The following is a 25823-nucleotide window of genomic DNA, read 5'->3' on the forward strand; positions in this document are numbered from 1 at the left end:
CTGTCCTGGTTCTCATGCCCACGTGTTGTGCGTACCACGAGGGCTGAGACGGGACGGGGGCCTGACAGTCTTCGACGGGACTCCACCGGTGCGCGACGGCCCGGTGCACGACGTGGCCGACGTGGCCTTACGTACGACGCGGCCGACGTGGCCCTACGAGAACGATTCAGTGAACCGCATTTGTGACCGCCGTATTTTGTGCATTTTAATCGTTTCCGTTTCATTCAAGAATAGACTTTTTCATATATGAACAATAACTTTATGGTCCTCCGGGTGACGAGAGAGAACGAGTACGAAAACGAGTGAACGATCACGAGCACGCACGAACATTTCCGCATCGAACGGGTGAACTGAACGATTCTCACGAACAGACGCCGTTTGAATTTTGACGACCGGCCCAGTTAGTTTCGGAGATAGGCAGGGGGGCTCTGTAGAGCCCCCCCCCCCCCCACCAGTCACTCGCGTTATGAAAAAATACCCCAGTCATGCGCGGGTTAATTAAGGTTCTTGAATTCGCTACGCAACTTCTTAAGCTAGAAACACCAAATTTGGTAGGTAGGTGGGTCCCCTGATGTTCTCTCCCCTGTGCCAATTTGGTTGCTCTAGGTCAATATTTAGGGGGTTTCGGGGGGTATAAATGTAAAAATTTCGCTAAAAACAGGTCAAAAGTTTTTTTTCGCTTATAACTTTTGATCTAATTAAGATAGAGCAAAAAGAAAAGCACCAGTGAACTCAGCACGTCAAGGCGCGTCGAATGATATACTTTTTAGCTTGCTTAAGTGTACTTAAAGTTTTTCTTAAATTTTAAGTAACCTTTAATTAATTAATTAAGTTCAAGTTAACCAAATTGCAGCATATTGCATATCATTCGATTCGGCTGATCACCAGAAACACAATGATACCATTTTTTAAGCTCTAGCGTCATTATGTGCCAAGTTATTGGCAAAAACGTCATTTGACCTCAGTTGACCTCATTTGACCTGATCCATGGATAAGTACACCAAACAAAGAAGCACCAAGTGACCTGCTGTTAAGTACTGTGGTTTCAAAGCAAAAAAGTGATAGAACGAAGCGGATATCGCCAGTATTTTCCGAATTTAGTATTTTCCCATAGGCTTAACATTACGACATAATGACCTCTAACTGACCTCAGGTCAGTGACCTCAAAAAACCCGAACTATATGTCATACAACTCGGTTAACTTAGCACATCCTGAAAGTTTGAAGGAAATCAGTGCAAAACTGTGAGTTGGACAGGTGCAAAAAGAAAATTGAAATTTGACCATGACCTTGTACCGGTTTTTCTGATTTGGTGACCTGACCCAAGGTCACCTGGATCTGAAATTTTCAGGTCATATGTAAAAAGGCTGCCCCATAGACTGTGTCAAATTTGGCGGCGCTGCGCGCCGCCGTTTTTACGCTATCTTCGAAAAACCTTAGGGGGGGTCGCATCGACCCCCCCTGCCAGGGCGAGGGTTAACACTGCGGCAAATTCCACTGAAGCAAACTAGTGCCGTTTCTCGAATTCATTACAAACAATGATGGAATAATTTATTTACATTTACCTTATCAGCTGAATATCTCACAAAACATCACTTCTTAAACATTTGACAGAATCCTTACGCTAAACTGTTGCTTACCTGTACACTGTACAGGCTAAATACCTACACAAAGTAGATGCAAAGCTTACTTATCGTAAAACAACAATGAGTAAGCTGTAACAAAAGATATGTTTCGCGAATATCCATCACTTTCAGGCCGATTACCCCATTCGTTTTCTTGAATTCATTTACAGTTGATTCATGGAGAGCATGAGACATTTACTCGTAACCGTAACAAAGGCTTGCAAGGCGCCTAACCAGCGTCACAAAGCACATGTATCAAATCAACACACTGCAGACGCACTACAGCTCTATGCAAAAAGCCATATAAGCTACAAATAACTATACAGAAAGACAAATGAATAAGTAACGTCAGGCAGCGATATCCCTCTTCACCGGTCCTTTTTGCCGCCTGATCCAGCCTGATCGTCACATGTTGAGTTGTCGCCCTGTCCAGGGTTCGAGCTTGTGTCAGTCTTGCGTCGTCTCACAGGGTCTGAATCTGTAACCCTTTCCTTCTGGCCGCCATCATTTGATTCGGCTGCCCGTCCCTGTGTCGAGGCTGGGCCTTTCTTGCATGGCTTCGCAACAGAGTCTGTAACTGTGATGGAAGTGTAGCTTATCGGGTCTGGCCCAGTTTTGCTCGAAATCTCGCTCTTCCTCTCCCTTCCACGATGTCCGTTCAGTTTTTCGGAGACTCTAGAGATAGCAACTCCTCGGCAACAACAACAGCCTATGCCACCGAGTACAAAGGACGCAACTATGAGTAGGGCAATGACTTCTCCCACGAGATCTGAATCTTCGCTGCTCCTGACACTAGCCTTGTCATCAGTTTCCTCAGCATCCACAGTGGCATGCGGGTCCTGTTCAGCACTTTCACCTCCGCCGTTCTTGACACCGGCGGTAGCGGGCGTCGTGCTACTTGGCCCCTTGCAGAGCCAGTGGCGATTCAGCTGGGTCTGCATTTGTTTCTGTGTTTGTCCCAGCGGCGCCGTCTCACTGGTGTCGGTCAGCTGTCGGACCCACCTCTCCACGGGACACACGGGCGGCTCCGGGATGCCGACAGACAGATGAACCAACTCCACATTAGTCTCCGGGTCGAATGCCAGCGAACCGTTGTAGGTGTGCTGAACGGTAAGGTTTAATATGTGGATGGAAGGGCTGTCGTTTTCATTCTCTGTCGTTCGTAGTGCCTTCAACGCATGGCCTTGTAGCGTGTCCACAACCATTTTCCGTAGGTAGATTTGGTTAGCCAATACATTTAGTCCCCTGGTCATTATAGATGTGAATTCTGAGCTATATATGTCCAGTTTGGCGGTCCGCAGCTGCAGGCCGTTCGGCTGGAGGAGAGAGACGCTGCAGTTCCTGATGGTGACGGTTGGGATGCTCCCGCAGATGCCGCGGTGCCGAATCACTCCCAGACGGCTGTTGGACACCGACAGCCGGCGGAGGCTGCCGCTGCCGTTGATGCAGCCTTCTCTGACTTCATTCAAGTCAACTCGGTCCATGCTCAAAGCCTGGATGCTTCCACCAAAGCCGTTCCTTCTGCACATCTTGATCTCAACGTCCTTCAGAGTCAGAAACTCTAAAGACGCATTGAATGCCATTGGTTCGATATCCTGTAGTGTTGCATGTTCAATGACTAGGCTGGGTATATGAGGTGAAGACTGGAAGCTGAACGTGTTCTGACTGAGGACCAGTGACGACACGTATCCAATCCTTAGTTTGGCTTCTGTGTCCCAGTGTCCCGAGAAGGCGCCGGCCTCCAGTTTCATATGGCGCACAGAGTCGATGGCAAGAAAGGCGAGTGAGGAGTTGCTGTTCAGCGCCAGTCCATTCGAGAGCACCTTCATCCATTCGATCTGGCGCAGCTCGACTCGGGTCAGGGAGGGCAGGTTCAACAGCGCGTTCTCTGTTATTGTGAGGTTGCGCACTCCGTAGAAGTAGATGGTCTCCACCGACGGCGGGAAGTCTCCGTCACGTAAAACGACCTGAAATGAAAATTGGTATATTTGTCACGTACCCATCAAAATTAGTTTCAATAACAACGCGCACAACACAAAAAAGCATTTGCTTTTATGACTGTTTTTTATACAAACTAACCTAAATTCAAGGGAATATGCTCCTATCATCATCACATCATCACATTTATTTGCATCACACACACAATGTGAGGTGACAAGGTGAGGTGACAGTTATAACAAGTAGCAGTACATATACATTGGGCCAGGTAGGTACATACATTAATGCCTGCAGAACAATGCTAGGCCACGCAAGGACATTCACAAGAGCCAATCATTGGACATTCTAAAACCATTGATAGCATACTTTAGTTCAAGTTGTGCGCCTGTGTGCTTTCATTTGTGACTGTTATGAGCCTAAGAATTTTACGCGAATGAGAGCAAGTGCTGTTGAGCAGGAATTTGATTGTGTCCACAATTCCATCATTCATACAAGAGCCACGAATAAGCTCACCATCAATATTGCCACATGCTATGTTCATTGTAACTTCAAAATTATTATTTCCGAGGCTATGTGTAAAGCTCAAGAATGATCCGTCTAACTCTGAAGGCGTAGTAGCTAGAACAGCAAGGCTGCGAATCATTATCTGCTTAAGCCTATGATCCGAGCGAAACAGATGAGCAAAGCCGCGAAGCGTAAGCGATCGGAGAAGCTCTTGAACCTTAGGAATGCCAAGCGCTGACATTAGGGCAGAATGATGAGCATACACAGGGAGCCCAATGGCTGCCTTTATACTAGAAGATTGAAATAATTCCAGGTTACTTATGTCAGCAGCTCTCAGTGGAGCAACGATGCTCCCAGATGTCAAAGAAGGGGCTACAATCGTGCGCCATAGAAAAGCTTTGTCTAAAGCAGAAATAGCCTTGCTAAACATTCCTGCAGGTGTGAGCCCGTAAAAAGCTCCACGGGCACGTTTTACTCGAGACCGCGCATGCGCTGAGCCACGTAAATCAGTGCTGATGGTCACACCTAGATGCTGTGTTTCAGAGCGGATAGATAACTGCTGACCGGCCAACTGCCACGTAGGCAGCTCAGCTAAATGTTCAGCACCAAAGACAAGGCAATGACTTTTAGTTTTAGACTGATCAGGGTGAGTGAATTCGAGTCTCCAAGTGCTCGCGAACTCCCCCACAATGCTTAAAAGATGGCCAAGACTCATGGAGTTCGTAGAAACAAGCATTATGTCGTCAGCGTAACAGATCGAGGGGATATGATATCCCATTAGTTCAGCCCCAAGTCCACTATGATCAAGAGTCTGTATTAAGGGACGAAAAAATATGTTAGCCAGTACTGGGGAAAGGATGGCCCCCTGCCTCGTTCCACGTTCTAGTGGGAAACTATCGGAACGAATGCCCATAAAGTCAATTTTGGCAGTAAGCTTGCGATACCACGAGAGAAGCAGACACCACGAGCGATTCTCAAGCAGATCAAGAAGACGAAAGAAAAGACCGTCATGCCAAATGCGGTCAAAACACTTTCTGGCGTCTAAATTGGCGACGAATACAGGAGATCCCCTTCTTAGGTGCCACTGGACAGTCTCAGAAAACAAAAGAGAGGCTTCGGCTGTTCCACGCTGTGGAACAAATCCAAACTGTAGATCGTGTGGAACGAACGATGTTTCAATTTCCTCTAAAACCATTACCTCTAACAATTTAGAGAAAGTTGAAATAAGTGAAATTGGTCTATAATTGTCCATATCACTTGGGTCAAGTCCAGTTCTTTTAAGCAAAGGCTTGATGATGCTGGAACAAGAAAATCAAAGCAATGCCAAAACGCGGGGAATTTTCATGATGTCTGGAGCCACACTTTGATATAAAATTATCGTGGTTTGTCGTTTTAGAGCGAATGGATCAAAATTATTTCGATCAAAGTGCACAAAGTTATGTACTTGCGCTAAATGAATAAATTGATATCATACCCGTTTGGCGAAGTGGCAGCGGCAGGCGACGTGCAGGGCGGCCGAGCAGTTGGGCTCCACCTTGCAGCAGCGCGTGTTGCACACCGAGTATCTTTCTTCTGAGGAGCGATATGCCGTGCTGAATACTGCTGCCATCACCAGGTAGACCAACAGCAGCCCCGGGAGGTGGCGACCGGCAGCCATGCCGGATGTTGCACTGAGTGGAAGTGGTCGCAGTTGCCTCTTGGTGCTGGCCGAGCAATGTCTGAGCTTAAACACAGAACTCTGAAAAAGTTGAAACTGAAATTACATACTATAGAATGTATATATATATATATATATATATATATATATATATATATATATATGTAATAGCCGTTTTCACAGCGGCCTAATTGCTTATATGCCTGCTTTGTCATATTATCAGAGAGTATCATCGATTAAAACACTGAAATAAATTCATAAAATGAAGATATTTGCTGTAAGAGAGATTAGGTGCAGAGTTGATCAAATTATATTCATTCGCCGGATAGCCCGTCGTGAAAACGTCTAATAACAACACGAGCATCTACCATGGCCCATGGGTCTTTCTTTTAGAACAGTGATGTTTGAACAGTGGTTTTTGCCAGTTCAGAATGTAGGAACAATCCTACACTGCTGAAACATGAATTACCAGTATAACGCCTTTTGGGGCGACCGACGGAGCGAGCGAGAGGGTGGGCCTTGCACTTGCGAAATTTCGAGGGGTACCTCAAACTGACTTGCGCACGGCATCCTACTAACCGGTCTCTAGCGATGTGCCAAATTTGAGCACAATCGGCCCAGCCGTTCTCGAGATCTGGAAGCGGCACCCTGCACGTGCGCACGTGCAAAGTGGGTCGCAACTGACTTTTGCACGGCACCATACTAGCCGGTCCCCAACTGTGTACCAAACTTGAGCGCAATCGGTCCAGCCGTTCTCGAGATCTGGAAACGACCCCTGCACGTGCGCACGTGCAGCAGCACCCCAACTCTGGCACATGGATATGCATTGCCTAGTGGGTGCCTACCTACATGCCAACTTTCAGCGTAATCGGCCCAGTAGTTACCGAGATATTGCAATTTGCAACAATTACAAAACTGACACCTCTCCGTTTTGCACGTGGCACGCGCATAAGGGGTCACCCACATGCATCGGGAATAGTCCAATACTTGGTAGAAGGAATGAAGCTACCCTACAAAAGTTACTGCATGTAAATCGGTCAAGTGGTTGCTGAGATATGAGCCTCGCAAAAGCGTCCGCACGGCCGGCCGGCCGGCCGGCTGCTCATACTCAGAAATTTCCGTTAATCTAAGGCCGCGTTCCCACTACGACCGTTCAACATCGTAAATTGCGAGAACGGGAGCAAACGGACGAGATCGTTGATCTAGAGACTTTTCTAAAAAAGTTGAGCACTTCCCTAGATCTGGTATACGGGGCAAGATGGGGAAACATCGTGAGACATCGGCAAACGGCTTGGACAAAGCCAATTGAGAGGAGCGTTGATGAAGGAGGGATCGGCACAATAAGCTATTGTAAAAAAAAAGTTCAGAATACCTATAGGTAGTTGACGACTGATGTGGTAAAAGATCCCATGCAACTGAATGAATGATAAAATTAGAAAACCTTTTAAATTTATTAGCGTGTTAAAAGCAAGCGAGCATTAGAAAATATATCAACAATGCGAGCGAAAAGCATTCACAGCTGTGATAACGACAATCTATTGACTTTTGAAGAGAAAATGTGTGCAGTTGATATAACTCATTGTGGTGTTGCTGTGAATACCTTCGGGAAGCTGTAACCGATAAACTGCAAGTTCCGATGATTTCTTAACAGTTTATTATTGTTTATTATAACAGTTTATTACTTTTATCAAGTTGCTCGACACAGTGGAGTTGCCGCAGGAACTAAAGCCTATCGTATTGAGGTTGACCATGCAGCGAGCTCTCAAGTGCTGAATTCAGCAAACTGGCCTACTGGGCTGCGCGTGCGTTCGTGGACTGAGAAGCCGCTGAAGTATAACCGAGCAGCTCCTGCTTCCTCGACAGAAGTCAGCTCTCGTCGGCGTCAGGAAACACGACATCCACAGGAGAGCGCGGACCAGGGTCGCTATGTGCACCCCAGGCCCACTCTATGGAGCCGACAAACCCACGGCTATCATGAGGACGAGCCCGTGAGCTCAGTTAGCTCGCGATCTGCACCTTTCCGTGAGCAGCTGCACAGCCAGTTACATGAAGAGAGCGTATCACGGGATCCTCCTATAAGCCGGCCGACACCAGTCACGGGCACGGGGCAGCGATCTGAGTTGGTTGCTGAACCGCCTAACCCTGTGCACCCCACAACTGTACCGTTCCTCATCGAGGGAATTCGAAGAGAGGCTACCGACAGTCAGGTGCACAGCATGGTCACGCAGCGGGTGACGTCCTTACGCAACCTAACGCAAGTGACTACCTATAGCGAAGCTGTTGCGGGGACTAAGTCTTACCGCATCGACGTTGATTCAAGTGACTCATCTCAAGTCCTGGAGGCGGCTCACTGGCCCTTGGGCCTTAAAGTGAGTCCATTGATCGAGGAAACAGCACAGCATCAGCCATTTCCATCATCGAGCGCTCCAACTGCACCTCGACGCCAGCTGCACCAGTCCCGCCCCAACGGAGGCAGCGGGTTTCGCCAGAGAGGTGGCAGAGTGCCTCAGTACTCAAACAGTGGCAGTCGGCGAGGGGCCCAGCGCAACGAGCGGCCAATCCAGGTTTGGAACTGAGAACATCCCCTTCACCATAGGCACATATAATTGTGAAGGTTTTTTGTCGGCTGTTCCTTACGTCTGCACACTTATCAACCAATGCGATTTATTGTTTCTATGCGAAACTTGGCTAGCCAGTTCAGAACAATGTATGTTGCCTAGGCTGCTTCTTGAACATCGCCAAGGCAATTACTTTTGTGTACAAGAATCAGCCATGGAACACCCGCCTGGTCCCTATGCTGGTAGACGACACGGAGGGGTAGCATTTATTTGTCGCGGTCGCCCTGGGCTGTGCTACCGCCAAGTACTGTGTGAAGATGTAAGGCTATGTGGCGTCACTGTATATGATAATTCGGGTCCTTGTTTGACGGTAATTGGGTGTTATATGCCATTCTGGGACTCGACTGGTGACAGCAAATTACGTTACGCTGAATTGCTAGGCAAACTAGATGCAATTATTACCGCATATCGCTCTGCATCCCCTGTGCTTCTTGTAGGGGATTTTAACTGCGCCTTACCAAGATTGGCCAGTGTTCACAGGCCTAACGGCTGGCAGAATTTGCGTGGTTTCTCACCACTCAGCGCTCTTATGCAGGAGCTACTTGATGATCACCATTTGGTTGTGTCCGAATTCCAGTTTCCTCAGAAACAGTCTGTCACTTATGATAGGGCAGGCGGCTCCTCACACATTGATCACATTGTTGTGCCACAGTGTTTGCTTCCATCTCTAACGAATTGTATGATTCTAAGCTCATCAATTGATAACCTCAGCCCTCACCTCCCAGTCATTGCCAAATTAAGTCTACATTTGCGACTTGCTGCTGTATCTTGCCTTCCAGTTCGCAGATTTGATCCCTCTGTCCTCTCTTATGTCCCTATTTGGAATTCTGAAGAAGCTATTGACCATTATAAAACGTTACTTGCGACTTACTTGGTAGCTTCGCCACAATTAGGCAGCTCTATAGAACTGGATAGATTAGATACATTTATCAGCTCTTGCATTCATGCTGCAGCTCGTGACTCTGGGTGTGCAAAGCCGAGACGTCCTGCTAAAAAATGGTGGAACCCCCGCGTTTCCTCAGCGCGTGATAGAGCCCGGTTTTGGCTTTACCTCTGGCATGAATCTGGTAAGCGGCTATACACGCATGTGCATAACTGCTATCGCGAAGCAAGACGGGCCTACCGGCGCGAGCGGAAGCATGCGTCTCGATCGAAAATTGATCATGAGGCACGGCTGTTACACAAGCTTCGCCGTGGGGAAAGTTTAGGCTCCTTTTGGCGACATGTTAGTAGAGCTCGGAGAGGTGTGACGGTTGCTGAATGCTCCGTAGACGCAGACAGCTTCAGATCCCATTTTTCTCGTATTCATCAGGACAATGTAGCTGAATTGTCACCAAACCAGCACTGGATCCGCGATGCTGTATCTGCTCGTTTAGAGGCTGGGTGCAATGGTGACGAACCTCGTATTGTTACCGCATCGGATGTTTCCCGATTTATATTGCGCCTTAGGCGTAATTCTGCTCCAGGAGCAGACGGAATCACCACAGAGCACCTGCTGTATGGCTCCACGCCTGAACTGCTTGCCATGTTAGCTCACCTCCTTACAGCTTGCTTTGCTAGATTGGATGTCCCTTCATCATTTGCAACCAGCATCATCAAGCCTTTGCTTAAAAGAACTGGACTTGACCCAAGTGATATGGACAATTATAGACCAATTTCACTTATTTCAACTTTCTCTAAATTGTTAGAGATAATGGTTTTAGAGGAAATTGAAACATCGTTCGTTCCACACGATCTACAGTTTGGATTTGTTCCACAGCGTGGAACAGCCGAAGCCTCTCTTTTGTTTTCTGAGACTGTCCAGTGGCACCTAAGAAGGGGATCTCCTGTATTCGTCGCTAATTTAGACGCCAGAAAGTGTTTTGACCGCATTTGGCATGACGGTCTTTTCTATCGTCTTCTTGATCTGCTTGAGAATCGCTCGTGGTGTCTGCTTCTCTCGTGGTATCGCAAGCTTACTGCCAAAATTGACTTTATGGGCATTCGTTCCGACAGTTTCCCACTAGAACGTGGAACGAGGCAAGGGGCCATCCTTTCCCCAGTACTGGCTAACATATTTTTTCGTCCCTTAATACAGACTCTTGATCATAGTGGACTTGGGGCTGAACTAATGGGATATCATGTCCCCTCGATCTGTTACGCTGACGACATAATGCTTGTTTCTACGAACTCCATGAGTCTTGGCCATCTTTTAAGCATTGTGGGGGAGTTCGCGGGCACTTGGAGACTCGAATTCACTCACCCTGATCAGTCTAAAACTAAAAGTCATTGCCTTGTCTTTGGTGCTGAACATTTAGCTGAGCTGCCTACATGGCAGTTGGCCGGTCAGCAGTTATCTATCCGCTCTGAAACACAGCATCTAGGTGTGACCATCAGCACTGATTTACGTGGCTCAGCGCATGCGCGGTCTCGAGTAAGACGTGCCCGTGGAGCTTTTTACGGGCTCACACCTGCAGGAATGTTTAGCAAGGCTATATCTGCTTTAGACAAAGCTTTTCTATGGCGCACGATTGTAGCCCCTTCTTTGACATCTGGGAGCATCGTTGCTCCACTGAGAGCTGCTGACATAAGTAACCTGGAATTATTTCAATCTTCTAGTATAAAGGCAGCCATTGGGCTCCCTGTGTATGCCCATCATTCTGCCCTAATGTCAGCGCTTGGCATTCCTAAGGTTCAAGAGCTTCTCCGATCGCTTACGCTTCGCGGCTTTGCTCATCTGTTTCGCTCGGATCATAGGCTTAAGCAGATAATGATTCGCAGCCTTGCTGTTCTAGCTACTACGCCTTCAGAGTTAGACGGATCATTCTTGAGCTTTACACATAGCCTCGGAAATAATAATTTTGAAGTTACAATGAACATAGCATGTGGCAATGTTGATGGTGAGCTTATTCGTGGCTCTTGTATGAATGATGGAATTGTGGACACAATCAAATTCCTGCTCAACAGCACTTGCTCTCATTCGCGTAAAATTCTTAGGCTCATAACAGTCACAAATGAAAGCACCAGGCACACAACTTGAGCTAAAGTATAGGTACTATCGATGGTTTTAGAATGTCCAATGATTGGCTCTTGTGAATGTCCTTGCGTGGCCTAGCATTGTCCTGCAGGCATTAATGTATGTACCTACCTGGCCCAATGTATATGTACTGCTACTTGTTATAACTGTCACCTCACCTTGTCACCTCACATTGTGTGTGTGATGCAAATAAATGTGATGATGATGATGATATTGCAATCCTCGATAAAACATTTAGCAAATTGAAGCAGGCTGCAATGCAACTGAATTTGCCGACACAGGTTCAGCGATTTAGGTATACGAGTACAAGTATACTGAGCCGGCATTCAGCTTACAGCAGTGTCACAGCTCATGTCACCATCGTCATGTGACCACGCCATCTCGTCAGGCGATGCTAGAATTCGTCAGGCGATGCTAGAATTGTATGAAGGCAATTTTTGTGGCAATTGATTGTGGACCAAAAACATCAGGTGTGCGTCCTGCAAACGGATTTACGAGGCACCATTTGGTCCACCTGAGGACATATCCTCAACCGAACAGACGAAAAACACTAATGAGTTCAGCAAGGAAACTGACACCTGTGCTCAATGAAGATAAGCGAGTGCATTCGAGCACAACGGTTCACAGCAGATGGTGGCAACTGTCGACGTTTGTCTGACAGCTCTGCAGTGTGGCGTGGCATCACAATGCAGCGGTCTTCCAGAGGAGAACTTGGTCTAACGTTTGAGATCCCAGGCCTGTCTACCTGAATCTACGATGCAACTCTTGGTAGCTGGCGCGCAATCGGATGGCTACTTTGTTTATCTCCGAGATTCTGAGTTCCGGAGCGGTGCTACGAAAAGAGGGAGATGAAGTGCAAGTCGCACCTGTTCTGACATAGCGAGGATCATTCACTCAAGAGTCGCATGCGATGTGCATAACAAGGACCAGACAGCCCAATGACAATCGCATGCTTCGCATGTGGTCGTCCCAATCACATGGCGTGGTCCAGATGGCCTTGATCCAGAAGACACTGTGATTGTTTGAGCCTCGAATGAGACCCTCAGTGACGATCCGACGGCGGAAGCTGCGTGTGTTGAACGAGGAGTGGCCGGCCGCTTGAGGTCATAAGTGAGCGACGACGCCGGTGGCCACGATTGTCGGGAACTCTGTCTTTAGTTTCACAAGAGCAAGTGCTGCTACGGCTGTATCACTGTCATATGATGTAAATAAACGTTTGTTATTTGCGCCGCATTTGCAGTGGCATGACATTACTTGTAGGATTCATATTTCTAGGCGCTGATGGTAGATAAATGAATAAATTGCACTAGACCTACGGTAAACCTGCCGAAAAGTTAAGTTATTCATCGCCACTTAGCGCTCGCCTACATATAGGTATGTATATAATTAGAGTTATGTAGCTTTTATCCGCAAAAATGCACCACCTTTCATGTCTTGCTGCTTGTCCTCTCACTTTGAATATCAAGAAACTTCCCAAAAAGGGCTTCCTGCTCTATGCACTGCCTAAAAATGCTTATTAGTGTCATTTAATATCTGCACAAACCTTCAAGAACGTTCAAAAAGTTGAACACTGAGGCCAGTTTTACCAAAAAATACCAGCCGGCCGCCGAAATAAAATATCCAGCCGAAAAAATAGACGCCACACAGCCACGAGTTTCACCAACAAAAAATTCCAGCCGACTTCGGACGGAAATTATTTGTCGCCGGTAGTCAGCTGATATTCTGTTACGATATCAAATTACGATATGTCAAGGAGATTAATAAATCATTTAAAGCATGTTTTCAGTCAAATTAAAGCGTGATTTCTAATGCAAATGCTATATACATTTCGAAATATTATAATCGTAAATTATTACATTATTTTCAAGAGTAATAACAACAAAGTATAGCATTATAAACTTTCATATCTATATTAACATTCTGGTGCCCAGCAAAAGCCAATACAATACAAGACTACCAAATTGTAAACTTAGGCACGTCATTCATAAAGGTGACGTAAGGAAGCTTGCATTTAAGGCAAATTTAAGATGGATCTTTTTTCTTGTCAGCCTATTATATTAATTTTTACAATACCTTCAACTTGTTATGTACCTTTTTGTCGCACCTTGTAGAAAATCATCGTGTAGACCGAGAACGCAATGTGTGGACCTCCAGCTATGAGGTGGGGACTAGATGAGACCCACTCCAGTGGCAGCGGAACACCTTCAATTAAGGGGGCACTGCCGACTTTTGGTCCCATTCTTTCCATGCAACGCCCATAGGGCTAATATTAAAATGTCAAAATCAAAGGGGGGCATGGTGCCCCGGTGCCCTACCCGTTCCGCCGCCTATGAGTCACGCTCCCGACAGATCCGGGAGCCGCACCTCTTTCCTAGCTTTCAAAAGAGCGGCAAATAAGCGGTCAGCATTGCTCCCAGAGACGCCACCTGAAGCTGGACGGACGACGGACAGTTTCCGCTGCCGAGCGATTGAAGTTGAACTGCGGTGCTACGAGGCGGCTTCGCGTGCACTGCATTAGCACCTTCTAGCGGGAGTAAGAGGGCTAACGAACTCGCCAAGGCCTATATATGTAAAGCATTGTGCAAAGGCGAGTGTCTTACCTTAGGAAAATACCTACCCAGATTAACTGCTGCACCGCGGTCATTGCAGGGCTGAGGGTACGTCGTTCGCTCCGCTTCGGCGAGGTGGAGGTCAGACTGCCCGGCTAGGTGGTTTTAGCCGATATGCAGGCCCCGTTTGCCGGGCCCGGTCGAGAAGAAGGAACGCCACACAGCAAAGAATATTTGCTCCGGGCCCGCTACACTGGTCCGGCTCGTAAGTCGTAACAAATTAACAATACCTGCGCTAGCGTCGTCGATCGTCGTTCGACTGCGCCCAGTACCGCTCAGTGGAGAGTCCTGCCGAACTCCTCTGCGTGTGCCCAGATCATCCGTTGCGCGCGGACACAATCGTCCGACGGAGACCGCTCTGCATTATGATCGGGTGGTCACCACCTTGGTCGCCGGCTTTCACACCCAACCGAGCCGTCTGGCTACGCCCCAAATGATCGTCTAAGCCTTCCGATTGGTTTGTAACTCGGGTCTAATATCGAAATGTTTGGGAGTTAGAACATGTTAAATCCGTGTTCATGAACACACATACATTATGCAACTAAAACGCTTTACTTACTTTAACTTTTCTAGGCTGATGACAAGGCATACATCTATTTCATTGCAATATTTCTAAAATGTAAATAAATCATGAGCAATGAGCATAAAAACAACAGCGATCCACTAGAAGCTAGTGTGGATATCCACTGACGTAGGTGGCCTCGTACTGGCGCAGCTCGTAGCTCGTCCAGCCAGCAGCGCCAGCGTCTCCCGCACCCGGCCGCCCGCCTGCACCATCAGCCGCTGGAAATTGCTGCGCTGCCGCTCCAACATTAGCTTGACCGCCCGGCCGGCCCGGCTGACGCGCGCCGTCCGACGCACGCAGTGTGCCTTCAACAGCGCCGGGATGTCGTACGATACGACCGCGTCCACGGCGTCCACGTCAATACCGCGCGTTATAGCCTCGAGCACACCAGCGCGGCCATCTCAGCTAGCGCGCGCCGCCGCCGGCACGCCGGCACTACCCCACAGAACTCAGTCACGCGCGCGCCCAGCACAGACAGCGGTAGCTCCAGCTGGTGCGCCACCTCGTTCCAGTTGACCAACACGAGCGAGCATCGCCAGTCGGGCTGTCGGAGCAAATGGTGCATCAGCAGCGGCTTCAGCGGCTGCGGCGCCACCACGTTGAACGACTCGCTCAGCTCGGCCGGCGTGGTGAACCTGCCGACGAACTGACCGGGCAGTGCGACGGCGGCGGCCGCCGTGCCGACCACCAGCAGTCGCGGCTGGAACAGCGACATTCGCTCCAGCTTCTCCGGCCTCCGGGTTCTGTGACAGGGTGGCCAAGAATGGCAGCTTCTGAAGCGGCAGGTGAGGCGCGCAGACGGCGGCGGCCGTCAGCCGGCCGGCGATGCAGGGCGGCGGGCCGTGGCCGCCGCCACCCGCTCCACCGCTTTCAGCCAGCCCGTCTCGGCCATCTCGATCACCCGGTCGGCTTCGTCGATCACCAGGTAGCGCAGGTGCGGTAGCGAGAAGCCCTCGGCGCTGGTTATGTGATCCATCAGCCAGCCGGGAGTGCTCACCACGATCAGCCAGGGAGGCCGGGCCGTGCGGCCCCACCGCCACCAGTTGGCGCCCCCTCGTGCCACTGTGTCTCCACCCAGCAGCTGGACGCAGAGCGGCGTGTCGGCGTCGTACTGGCGGAACACGGCGGGCACCGAGCGGCCGGCCGGCGCCGAGACTCAGAGGTCGGCCGGTGGCAGTGGCGACTCTGCGGCCGCCAGCAGCTCGGGCAGCACGGTCACCTGCACCAGGAACACCTGTTCGATGCCCTCGGCGGCCAGCCGGGCGCGCAGCTCGGGGCAGAGCGCCGGCAGATTGGCCGGGCCCGGCGCCGGCCGCCGGTCGCCAATCGGCTGCAGGTGCGCCAGCCAGTCGGGCAGCGCACGCGGTGCACGGTCTGTCGGCTCGAGCGCTCCACCTCGTCCGGCACGGTGAAGTCGTCAGCGGCGGCGTCTCCGTCCGACTCGGAGGTGTCCTCACTGTCGTTATTGGCGACGGCGGCTGCCGCTGTGCGCTCAGTCAGGTCGGCCATCACAGCAACACTCGCCGATGATTGGCGTCATCGAAACCGTCGGACGATGGTGGATTCATCACCGTTTTTGCAGCAGAGACTGGAAAAACCTCAGCAATAAACAAGGAAAAACCTCACAACATGCCACAGCCTGCAATTGTGCATATTGTTATTATATTTCTCACATGACAGAAAATATTGGCTGCTTCATTCTAGGAACTGGCATGAAAAACATAAGCTAAAATCAAGCTAAGTGAATTATTATTGTATTTCAACATGAGACTGGGAAAAAATCCTTGTCACTGTCAACATGACCAGTGTAACGGATGGGCTGCATGAACATTTCGGCGCATGATCTGAAAACTCTGTGAGCAGAAATTTCAGCGCTGAGGTGAACAAATAACATTTCGGCCGCAATTTGCCTGGTGCCTCCACAATTTTGCAAAACTAACTCACAATACTTACAGCCAGTTTTAACATGATCCCTGCATGACTCATGCATGCAAGATACACATGCATTAAATATCAGCACAGTGCACACACAACAGTTATGGATTCATTTACATTTTACAACATTACTATTATCTTCTTTTCCTTCAATATTGGCAGCATGACTTGCTGAGCTCAGTGGCACAATCTTATGACAGCAAGTTTGTTCGGGTTCGCAACCATGCAAACTTTGCACGTTTGGCTTCAAAAACAAGCCTTTATACATTTCTTTCATGCTATTCAATTTCTTTTTTTAAATTTACTGTCATTGATCTGGAAAATCTTGCCATTTTGGTCTTAGCCATGTCAATTGCACCTTCCCTATTCCGCACAGCTCAAGTAAGTTCCACCCAAAAGTAGTAGTGGTATCAGTAGTTGGCGCCTTGCATTGTCAAATGTAGCTGAATATGTGAAAACAGTGACATATTTATTTAAAATCTTGAGTCCAATGACAATGAGCCTACCCTCTCTGCCTCTCCTTCCAGCATTTGTTCAAGCACCTTCAATTTTCGAAAATGATCTTCCATCATTATTTTCCACTTCCGTGCGACTCGCACGAGCAATGAACTTGTAAGCTGACCACTAGTTAATAATGTGCTATCATCTTGCTGTTGGGTGCTTGTAGCAAAAAGATAATATAAACGAAAAAACTAACACCACAACACCAAACACCAGTCTTGTTGGTTCCTTTTGGTCCTGCCTGGTGACAAAGGCTCTTTCTTTACGCAATATCATCAGTATTCCTCTTCTAATCTTGAAGCCCAGATGCTTTACAAATTGGCCATGAATGATACTAAATTATTATATCAACTGGGAAGCGCAAATCACGATAATTAGTAACAAATGATGCCAATTGTTCCAACACGACATCAAAAAAATAGACGGGGTCGCCCGTCTATTTTTTGGGCTGTTTTTCTACAAATAATGGCGCAAAATAACACTCCATTAATGCCGCATTTGCCGTTGGTGAAACTCATTGGCTATTTTTCTGCCTGATATTTTTTCACGCCGGCGGATATTTTTTCGCCTGGTTGGTGAAACTCGTCGGCTGGTTTTTGACAGAAAAATTGCGCCGGGCTGCTATTTTTCTGTTGGTAAAACTGGCCTCTGTTCAACTTTTTGGCGACCTCACCAACCAACCAACATGGGGAGCAAACCTTTAAAACCTTACAAATGCCTCCACCCGAAAACACGTGTCAAATACCCGGTTCCCACCACCACCGGCAGAGATCGTAAAAATGCATGCTGTGATTTTGCCGTTCTTGTCGATTTTCTCTCGTTATTTTACTTTACGATGTTGAACGGTCGTAGTGGGAACGCGGCTTAAGGAAAGACTCCGCTCGCTTCGCTCGCTCCGTAATTATTCAGAAAGCTGAATTGTTGGCACAGACATTGAGAGAAACACGTCGTTTGACCAGCCATAGACCTTTGTATGGTAGTATATACATTCATACATACCTACACCTCTGCCAGATCCTGCACATATTATATATGTAAATTCATACCCATTATCCATATGCTACTAAGCCAATTGACAACACGACTGGGAGTGTCACGCTGCATCCGCGGGAGGACCATGAAGCACTTAACAGTACATCAAACTGGTTAGTGGCTAAAATGTCGCAGGGCCGAACCAGTTTTCTCTCTAATTTTTGTACACACGTTATGAGCAAAGCGGCTTCACCCGTATATGGCCCAAACTTTGATGCTATTATGTAAAGCCGAGGGCAATAACAGGTCATATTTTGTGTGGGCATGTATTTTTTTTTTACCCTCAAGATGCAACGAGGCAGTAACTTAATGTTTTTATTTCTGCCACTAGCCACGGATGAAATGCGGCATTAAAGACACATTTCTATCGTATATCTGAATTATATTTTTTTCTTTGGCCTGTCTTTTACTGTAGTGACTGATACCCTGTACAGTGCACCCACCGCATTTGGTTTTCAAGTTCGAACAATCCTCACCTGGCCTCAGATTGATCCTCAATTCACGGCCCTGTGACTGCCTTCAGGAACACCAACTTCAGCCCGCCACTCGAATACAACAGCAACTGAAACGTCTTGTGCACAGCATGCTTTTATTAGCTCAAGTGATGGCCTGTGATAGGATATCTGTGTGAATGGTTACTTATCAACAGTCAACACCCAGCATAAGCGCTGAACGACTGACGAAAATACCCCGTCTGTGCTGCCATCTATGGGGGAGATTAACCCTCACCGGCACAGGGGGGATGATGCAACCCCCTAAGGTTTTTCACGAATAACTCGTGTAAAAAGCGGCTGATCGCGACGAAACTTTTAGTACACTCGCGTTAATTAATGTTACACCTACCCTGACAATTTCATGACCCTGACCCAAATGACATTTGACCTGTGACATACTTTTTGAGACCATGTTTGGCCGGAATCGCGATTCGGCGTATGTCGGCTCGCATTAGCCACGCGTTTACAGTCTTTTCGTGGTTTCAAACGTTCAGTCATGTGATTTGACGTTGATCCCTTGCATAAGAGTGGATGTCAAGGTCACCTGAATGTCAGGTCAGGTCACTGACCTTTGATGACCTCGGTTCACTTTTTTAGTTTTACATGTTTCTTGGCTAGTTTTTGGAGCTGAATTCGAATTTATTAACCATTGGAACAATTACGAAGTAGTTTTGGTGCCGTCGTAACATGTTACGAAGCTGTCAGAGGTGGTTGAAAGTTGACACGTACTACGAATACCCGGCGGAATACGAATTATTACGAATCAACGAATACCCCCACTGTTTGACCTGACCTGACCTGATCTGACCTGGCCTAAATGCATAAAGAGTTAAAGACATCATCTGTGATCAAAACTAACATGATATTCGTGATCAGCACCCCGAAAAAAAACTCATAGCAGCCACTTTTTACGACGTTGTAACAGGTCCCGATTTTCCCGACTTCTGGGTCATTGACCTGACCTCACCTGGAAGGTCAACCGATGACCTATACCTAGGACCTTAAAATTGGGTATCATCGGCTTCGTCTCGTCACAGGTAACACGCTCGTTGTTTTTCCGCGAAGCTCTACCTCGAGCAGGCGCCAGAAGCGAGGGGGTCGTACCCCCCCCCCCCCCCACACACACACACACCCTTGTGCCTGAGGATGCAAAATGGCCTGTGTCGGCGAAGGTTAATACTCGCGGCATAGCTTCAATAATTGATATGGAGACTAAGTTTTGCGCTAAGCGACGGCCTCTACGAATATGCATATCCAAACTACCCTTCGCTTGTTCTGCATTCATTGTTCACCATCAGTGTTGATTATGTGAAGTTATGTTTTGAAAGGGCAGACTTTTTAGTTACAGTATCAATGCTCAAGTAAATCAAGTTTTGCAAAAAAAAAATCATGTCATTCTCTCAAAGGAATGTATAATATAAACAATGACCAATTGTTTAGGCACCAGGGCTGGAAAGGGTGCCCGGCAACTGGCATGCTTAATATTCGATGCGATCGTATCGCCACTTTGCAGTTTTTGTGACGACAGACGATCGGCGTATCTTTCCGGGGGCTGCATCACTCTTCCAATTCTCCAATTGTTTCTTCAAAACTTAACTCCCTCTCTCTTTCTTCAGACCTCGCAGCTCCACCTCCCTCTCTCTAACTATATCTATCCCACCCAACTCTCTCTCTCTCTCTCTCTCTCTCTCTCTCTCTCTCTCTCTCTCTCTCTCTCTCTCTCTCTCTCTCTCTCTCTCTCTCTCTCTCTCTCTCTCTCTCTCTCTCTCTCTCTCTCTCTCTCTCTCTCTCTCTCTCTCTCTCTCTCTCTCTCTCTCTCTCTCTCTCTCTCTCTCTCTCTCTCTCTCTCTCTCTCTCCCTCTCTCTCTCTCTATCTCTCTCTCTATCTCTCTCTCTCTCTCTCTCCCTTCTCCCTCTCCCCCCCCCCCCCCTCTCTCTCTCTCTCTCTCCTAACTAATTAAAAAGTAGTCAAGGTTTTTGATCTTATATTCACTTTTGCTCAGTGCTCAGGTCATTCCTAACTTTGCACGAACAGTCAGCGTATTCCCTCGTCCCCACATTGCTATTTCTCGTGGGAAATCTGTGCGGAACGGTGCCAGACGGCGAGGTTAGAACGAAGGCGGCACGGTCGCCGTTGGCGCTCACCCCACCAACAAAGACTGCGCGGTGCCGTGCTCTATCGAGCTGGCTCTGGCGCGACCGTGCGTTATCCCTCCGGCCGCCGCCGCCGCCGCCGCCGCCGCCGCTGCCGTCGTCGCCACCGCCGCTACCGCGCCGCCGCCGTCGCCGTCGTCGTCCGGCCTCCGTTCGATCGATACGGAGCCAGCGGCGGAGTCAAACACTGCGATCGACGACGCGGCGCGCCGAATTAAAAGCCTTGTGACAACCGCGTCGCTGATTACCCGAGAGTTATGAATAGATGGGGTGGCCGAGGCGCGGCGGACAGGGAGCCGCGGTAGGAGCCGTCGGGGTAGGGGATCGGGGAGAAGCGGAACAGGAGGGGCGAGATTGGACGAACGGAGAGGGAAGGTGGACTGGAGGGGAGAACTGAAGGGAAGAGAAGACGAACTGGAGGGATGAGGGCGGGCTTGGTCGGGGAAGGATGGCGGCTGAAAGGAAAATTGCAGACCAGAGGAGAGAAGGCGGACTGCCTGGACTGCGGAAGATGAAAACTCCCCTGTTATCCACTGAGCTCCCTTCTATCCCCTCTGCCATCCCTCCCTCTCCGGACAGTCCTCTGCAGCACGCGCCGGCCCCGCCCGCGCCGCGGCCCGACACGGCCCCGCACAGCGCACCGCCAATTCCGACTAACCAGCCTGATTGGGATGAATCGTGGCGATAATTCAATCACGGCGCACCCGGCGCACATGTCACAACCGCGGCGTGGGAGACGCTCTTGGCGCACATCTGCAGTGTGTGTGTGTGTGTGTGTGTGTGTGTGTGGGAGAGGGAGGGAAGAGGATGCATCGTGCGTAGGTAGGACTAGGAGCCTTGAAACAAGGAAGGTTAGGGCCTCTTCAACTAAGTATGATCTTCAAACCATAGATAAGGCAGCATTGAAGAAGCATAACAATCTGTTAAGATGTTACACTTTTTAGTTTTTTTTTTTAGGTTATAGCCTAGGCATTTTGCTTTTCTCATTATTTTGGTTACTTCTTACTTGATTAGATATAACTTACTGTATCTATTATTAAATTGGTTGGATAAAAGGATGCAAACCAAAAGCATCGGGAAACTGTTCCAAGTAATCTAGTAACCACCGCTTATACAGGCTCTGTATATTGCAAGCAATTGATGGGGATATCTTTCACATAAAATGGTGTTGCAAATGCAGCGGAGCTTGAAAATGCACGTAGCTATGGAACCCGACCTTCAATGGCACTCCGCATATAAGGTTACGTGTGTTGGGATCTTCCGTGACGTGGTATCGTCACCTTCAGCGCCATATTTTGCCAACGACGGTCCCGGGGAGAGGTCAGGGACTGGGGCGTGTTTGTCCAGGTGTTAGGCACCACCGACTAGCCTGGGGATGGGAAGGCCCGAGGGAAATCAGACAGCGGCTCGGCCCGATCCAATCAGTCCGGTCCCCGCATCGCGCCGCGGACAAACACTGGATGGTAAAACATACTGTCACGGTGCAGGTACAGACTGGAAAACACCAAAGGGACTGGCAGGCCAATTACATATTAGCAGGTACGGTGCAACAACATGCAAACAAATGACAGTCCACGTAACAAACGCATAAGACTAGTTCAACAAGGTAAAAAAAAAACTCATCGCCATGATTCCACAGGCTGAATAAGCGCCTCGGCTGGCGACAGCAGCTGCTCGGCGGCGTAAGATGGCCCTTAGCCCCCCCCCCCCTCTTCCCACGCTCCTTCCCCGACCTCGGCCAGATGGTCAGCCAACAACAGGCTGTGAACTGCGCAGGACGCGTGCCGCTTACCCCATGGCAATGCCTCTGAAAGCACGGACGGCCTCGGGATGAGCCAGAACAGGTGTAGGATGGGTCCGGTATAGGCCCGCCAGGGGCATTTTCCTTTCGGTTTCTTCACAGCAAGATTCTGTTTCACAATCGCCGTTTTCACGACGGGCTATCCGGCGAGTGCACCTTATTTGACCAAATCTGCACCTAATCTCTTTTACAGCAAATATCTTCATTTTATGAAATCATTTCAGTGTTTTAATCGATGATGCTCTCTGATAATATGACAAAGTAGGCATATACGCAATTGGTGCAACCCTACCTGATAGCTACTAAGAGACACACTGAACCTAATTTGACCAAATCTGCACCTAATCTGCACCAGATGTGCACCAAATGTGTACCAGATGGCCGTCGTGAAAACGGCTATTACCACTTACCCAGCGGCGCTAGCTCTGAGTTTGCTGGGTGTTGCCAAACCTCAGAAGAGATGGATTGATGTCATGTTTGAAGTCAGAGTGGCGTACAAGATGTAACTGACCAAGGCCAAGCGTAAGCTGCTAAGTCGGCCTAGGCAGCAGTCTGACGGAGCTACTGCAGATCGTGCCATCTACTCAGCACGGAGTGCATTCTGTCAACTGAGCCTGACGGAGCTGCAGCTGTCGGCACGGCACCCTATCTCCGGAGCGTGCGTCACAGCTCGTCTCGCAGTCCCCACGCCACTATTGCACGTGCGTCAGCCAAAGGGAATGCAATTACTCGAGCCGCGCCGTCGGGCAAGGGGAGGGTCCAACGGGATTCAGGGGAGACGAGAGCCCCCTCCTGTCCCGGCCCGGAGCGACCAGCGCACTTAATGAATATCAAACAGAGTTGACTTCATTGGCATCGCCGTGTGGTATTGAGCGACTGCGCATCTCCGGGGACAGTCGGCTGGTCCGATCCTATAGCCGGAAAGCCTAGTACTGCATAATGGCATGCCGGCATATTGTTACCCAGAAAAGCACTCCAGCACCTCAGCACTCCAGATGTCTGGTTAGACTGACCAAGGTGGCGGCTTTTAACATAAAGCATTGATGTGATTCTTCCGCATAAACGTGGTTTCTTAGCTCAATATTGTTGGCATATACCATCTACTCTATACGTTAGATAAAGCGCCTCTAAATTCTTTGAAGGTTGCGTTGCCTGCAATTCCGCGTGCGGGACAGATTCAAGTGCGCGCCACAAAGAGCACGCACCGCACGGTCGTCGCTCATCATTAGTTTCATCCTTTCAGTCGCCAGCTCGAGCCCGGCTACCCGGGCGGTATCGCCCATTCCAGCACGCCTTTGGCCTCAGACGCTCATCGGCTACACAATGGCATTTTTACTCGATCAAATTACGAGCCATCTCGCAAAAACAGCGCACCTGTCCCGTGCAACAGCGCAGGCCGCCGCGCCGGCGCTGGACACCCTTTGAGCGCCGCTAATGGGCCGGGCACGAGCTCAAAGGGAGCGTCTGCAACGACAAAACGGTGCAGCGCGCCGGCGACCGCGCGGCGCCCGGCGCCCGGCCCCCGGCCCGGAGGAATGTCGCCTTCCTCTCACGCTCTCCAGTCGAGAGTGAATGGTCCACCGATCCCTGCAGAGGGGACGCCGCGCTTCCCCGACAAATGGCCGGCGACGCTCTCTCGTCATTAGAGGCCCGAACACCGCCTGAATAAGGAATGGCACGGCGTGCAACATGTGCACCGCACCGGATTATTGCAGAGATTCTGGTCCAAAAAACATGGGAACCAGACGTTCAAAGTCGAGATTGCCTCTTATGTGGCGCAGGCTATTCAGCTTTTTTGTCATTGGGTATGAGACTGCATGGAGGGTGCAAGTCTCATTTGTAATCTGCATTTCGTTGGGTATATTCATGGTATATGGCGATATTCATGACATGTCTTTGACGAATCACCCATCCTCTCAGCGTGCCCCCAGTGGGCCTGATTTTAGCCCGTGACCCTATCCCACCCCTAATCCATCACGGTAACGTCTCCTCCAGCTGAATTCTCGCCCCCCGCTGGCCTCAACTCAAAAGCAACCATTTTTTAGCGAGAATGTGCTAATGGACGTCCACCTTCTGTTATCGAACGATCAACTTTGTATGCCTAATTGAAAGTAGCATGCAGGAGAAGCCAAAGATTGCAACACTTTTTGAAGTTACGAAGAAACTGAGGTAGCCTGTATTGTGTCTCCGGATCGTCTAAAATCTAGGGCATTTCGACGTTCACACAGCCTAATGAGGACTGCAATTAACCCCGAACTTTTTCCTACAGCAATCAAGCTCGCGAAAATCACGGAGTAAAGAATCTTTTGATCTGTTCTGCTGAATGATGACGGATTACATCACGTTTAATGTCAAAAGGTCTCCAAGTGTGTTTGCTGTGACCGCATGCATCATTGATATCTGAAATAGGAGATTGCTGGTGTTTCCCAAGGCAGCCCACGGTGACATCGAGTGCTTCAAGTGGAGGAGTAGCTGATAAGGCAGCTCAAGACTGCACATGACGAGTGATTGGGCCCGTCACTGCAACCAAAAGCTTGGCAATCGTACTATGCAAAAAGCATGTATGATAAGGGCACTTCGATGCGCATAGGTACAGTGCACTTGAGTTAGAATTGAAATAAAAAGTTAAGGAGGGTTGACCACCTACTTCTTTAGAAGTTCGAATGCTCCTCTGAGCGCTTGCTGAAGTTGCTTGAACTCTCCAACAGCAACTATTCGACAACTTGCAGTCTTTATGCAATTCAATTGATCATCATTAAGTGCATGTGTTGATCCAACTCGTGAATATCCGTAATTATCAGCATTGCGTCTGCTCTAGCAATCAGACCTGACTAAAAGGCCATCCACCTGCGGTCAATAATCCATCACCCTCGGTATTACTGGGCCTGGGACCATTCACTGGGCTCGAGCCCGGTCCGTCTGTCGGCTATTCAGCCAGGCGCAGAGGATGGTGGACTGAGCCGGGTCGGGTCAGACCGGGCCGGACCGGGCCGGACCGGGCCGGACCGGGCCAGCCGGTGACGGGCCGTGACGCCCCGTGGCCGTGCGCGTGACATCCGCCGTGACGGGCGTCACACGCACCGGCTCCGGCCGTGACGGCGGCTTTGTAGGCCGGCTCCGGCTGGCGCTGCCATCGACCGCCGGCTCAATAATGCAGCTCGCTGACCGCCGCGGCCGTAATCAAACACTGGAGCGGCCCGAGTCAGACGGATTACCACCCCACCCAACCCCTGAGGGATCACCGTCAGCTGCACTTCACCCAGTCAACTGACAGACTGCTGCTTCACCTCCCCTGATAGACTGCTGTTCTGGTCAGTCCAGGCAGTGGCGGATTTCAGCCCGCCTGTGACTGAAATCTGACGCACGACTGCGTGG

The 25823-nt window shown here is 49.3% G+C and overlaps 1 protein-coding gene across 3 annotated transcripts; it reads right to left on the reverse strand.

Moving 5' to 3' along the window:
- Window positions 1–236: 236 nt before the first annotated feature.
- LOC122378384 lies at window positions 237–18677 on the reverse strand. 3 transcript variants are annotated; one of them, XM_043359391.1, is made up of 3 exons: window positions 18476–18677; window positions 5541–5804; window positions 237–3591 (listed from the first exon to the last, which is right to left on the reverse strand). In XM_043359391.1, the coding sequence occupies exons 2-3, from the start codon at window positions 5721–5723 to the stop codon at window positions 1993–1995; spliced, it is 1782 nt and encodes a 593-aa protein (XP_043215326.1). In that variant the 5' UTR covers window positions 5724–5804; window positions 18476–18677; the 3' UTR covers window positions 237–1992. The 3 variants fall into 3 exon arrangements, with proteins under 3 accessions (XP_043215326.1, XP_043215325.1, XP_043215327.1); XM_043359390.1 differs by lacking the exon at window positions 18476–18677 and adding an exon at window positions 13022–13057; XM_043359392.1 differs by lacking the exons at window positions 5541–5804; window positions 18476–18677 and adding an exon at window positions 12901–12947.
- Window positions 18678–25823: the final 7146 nt, after the last annotated feature.

This window comes from Amphibalanus amphitrite, unplaced genomic scaffold, assembly GCF_019059575.1.
Source record: "Amphibalanus amphitrite isolate SeventyFive unplaced genomic scaffold, NRLGWU_Aamphi_draft 000058F_arrow, whole genome shotgun sequence".
NCBI lineage: Eukaryota > Metazoa > Arthropoda > Thecostraca > Balanomorpha > Balanidae > Amphibalanus > Amphibalanus amphitrite.

What these genes read in the sequence shown, in the direction of transcription:
- LOC122378384 (XM_043359391.1), bottom strand. Translation starts at nt 5,723, where the DNA reads ATGGCTGCCGGTCGCCACCTCCCGGGGCTGCTGTTGGTCTACCTGGTG. An exon ending in GCTGCCACTTCGCCAAACGG is followed by an intron (nt 3,592 to 5,540) that starts GTATGATATCAA and finishes TTTTCATTTCAG; the next exon opens with GTCGTTTTACGTGACGGAGA.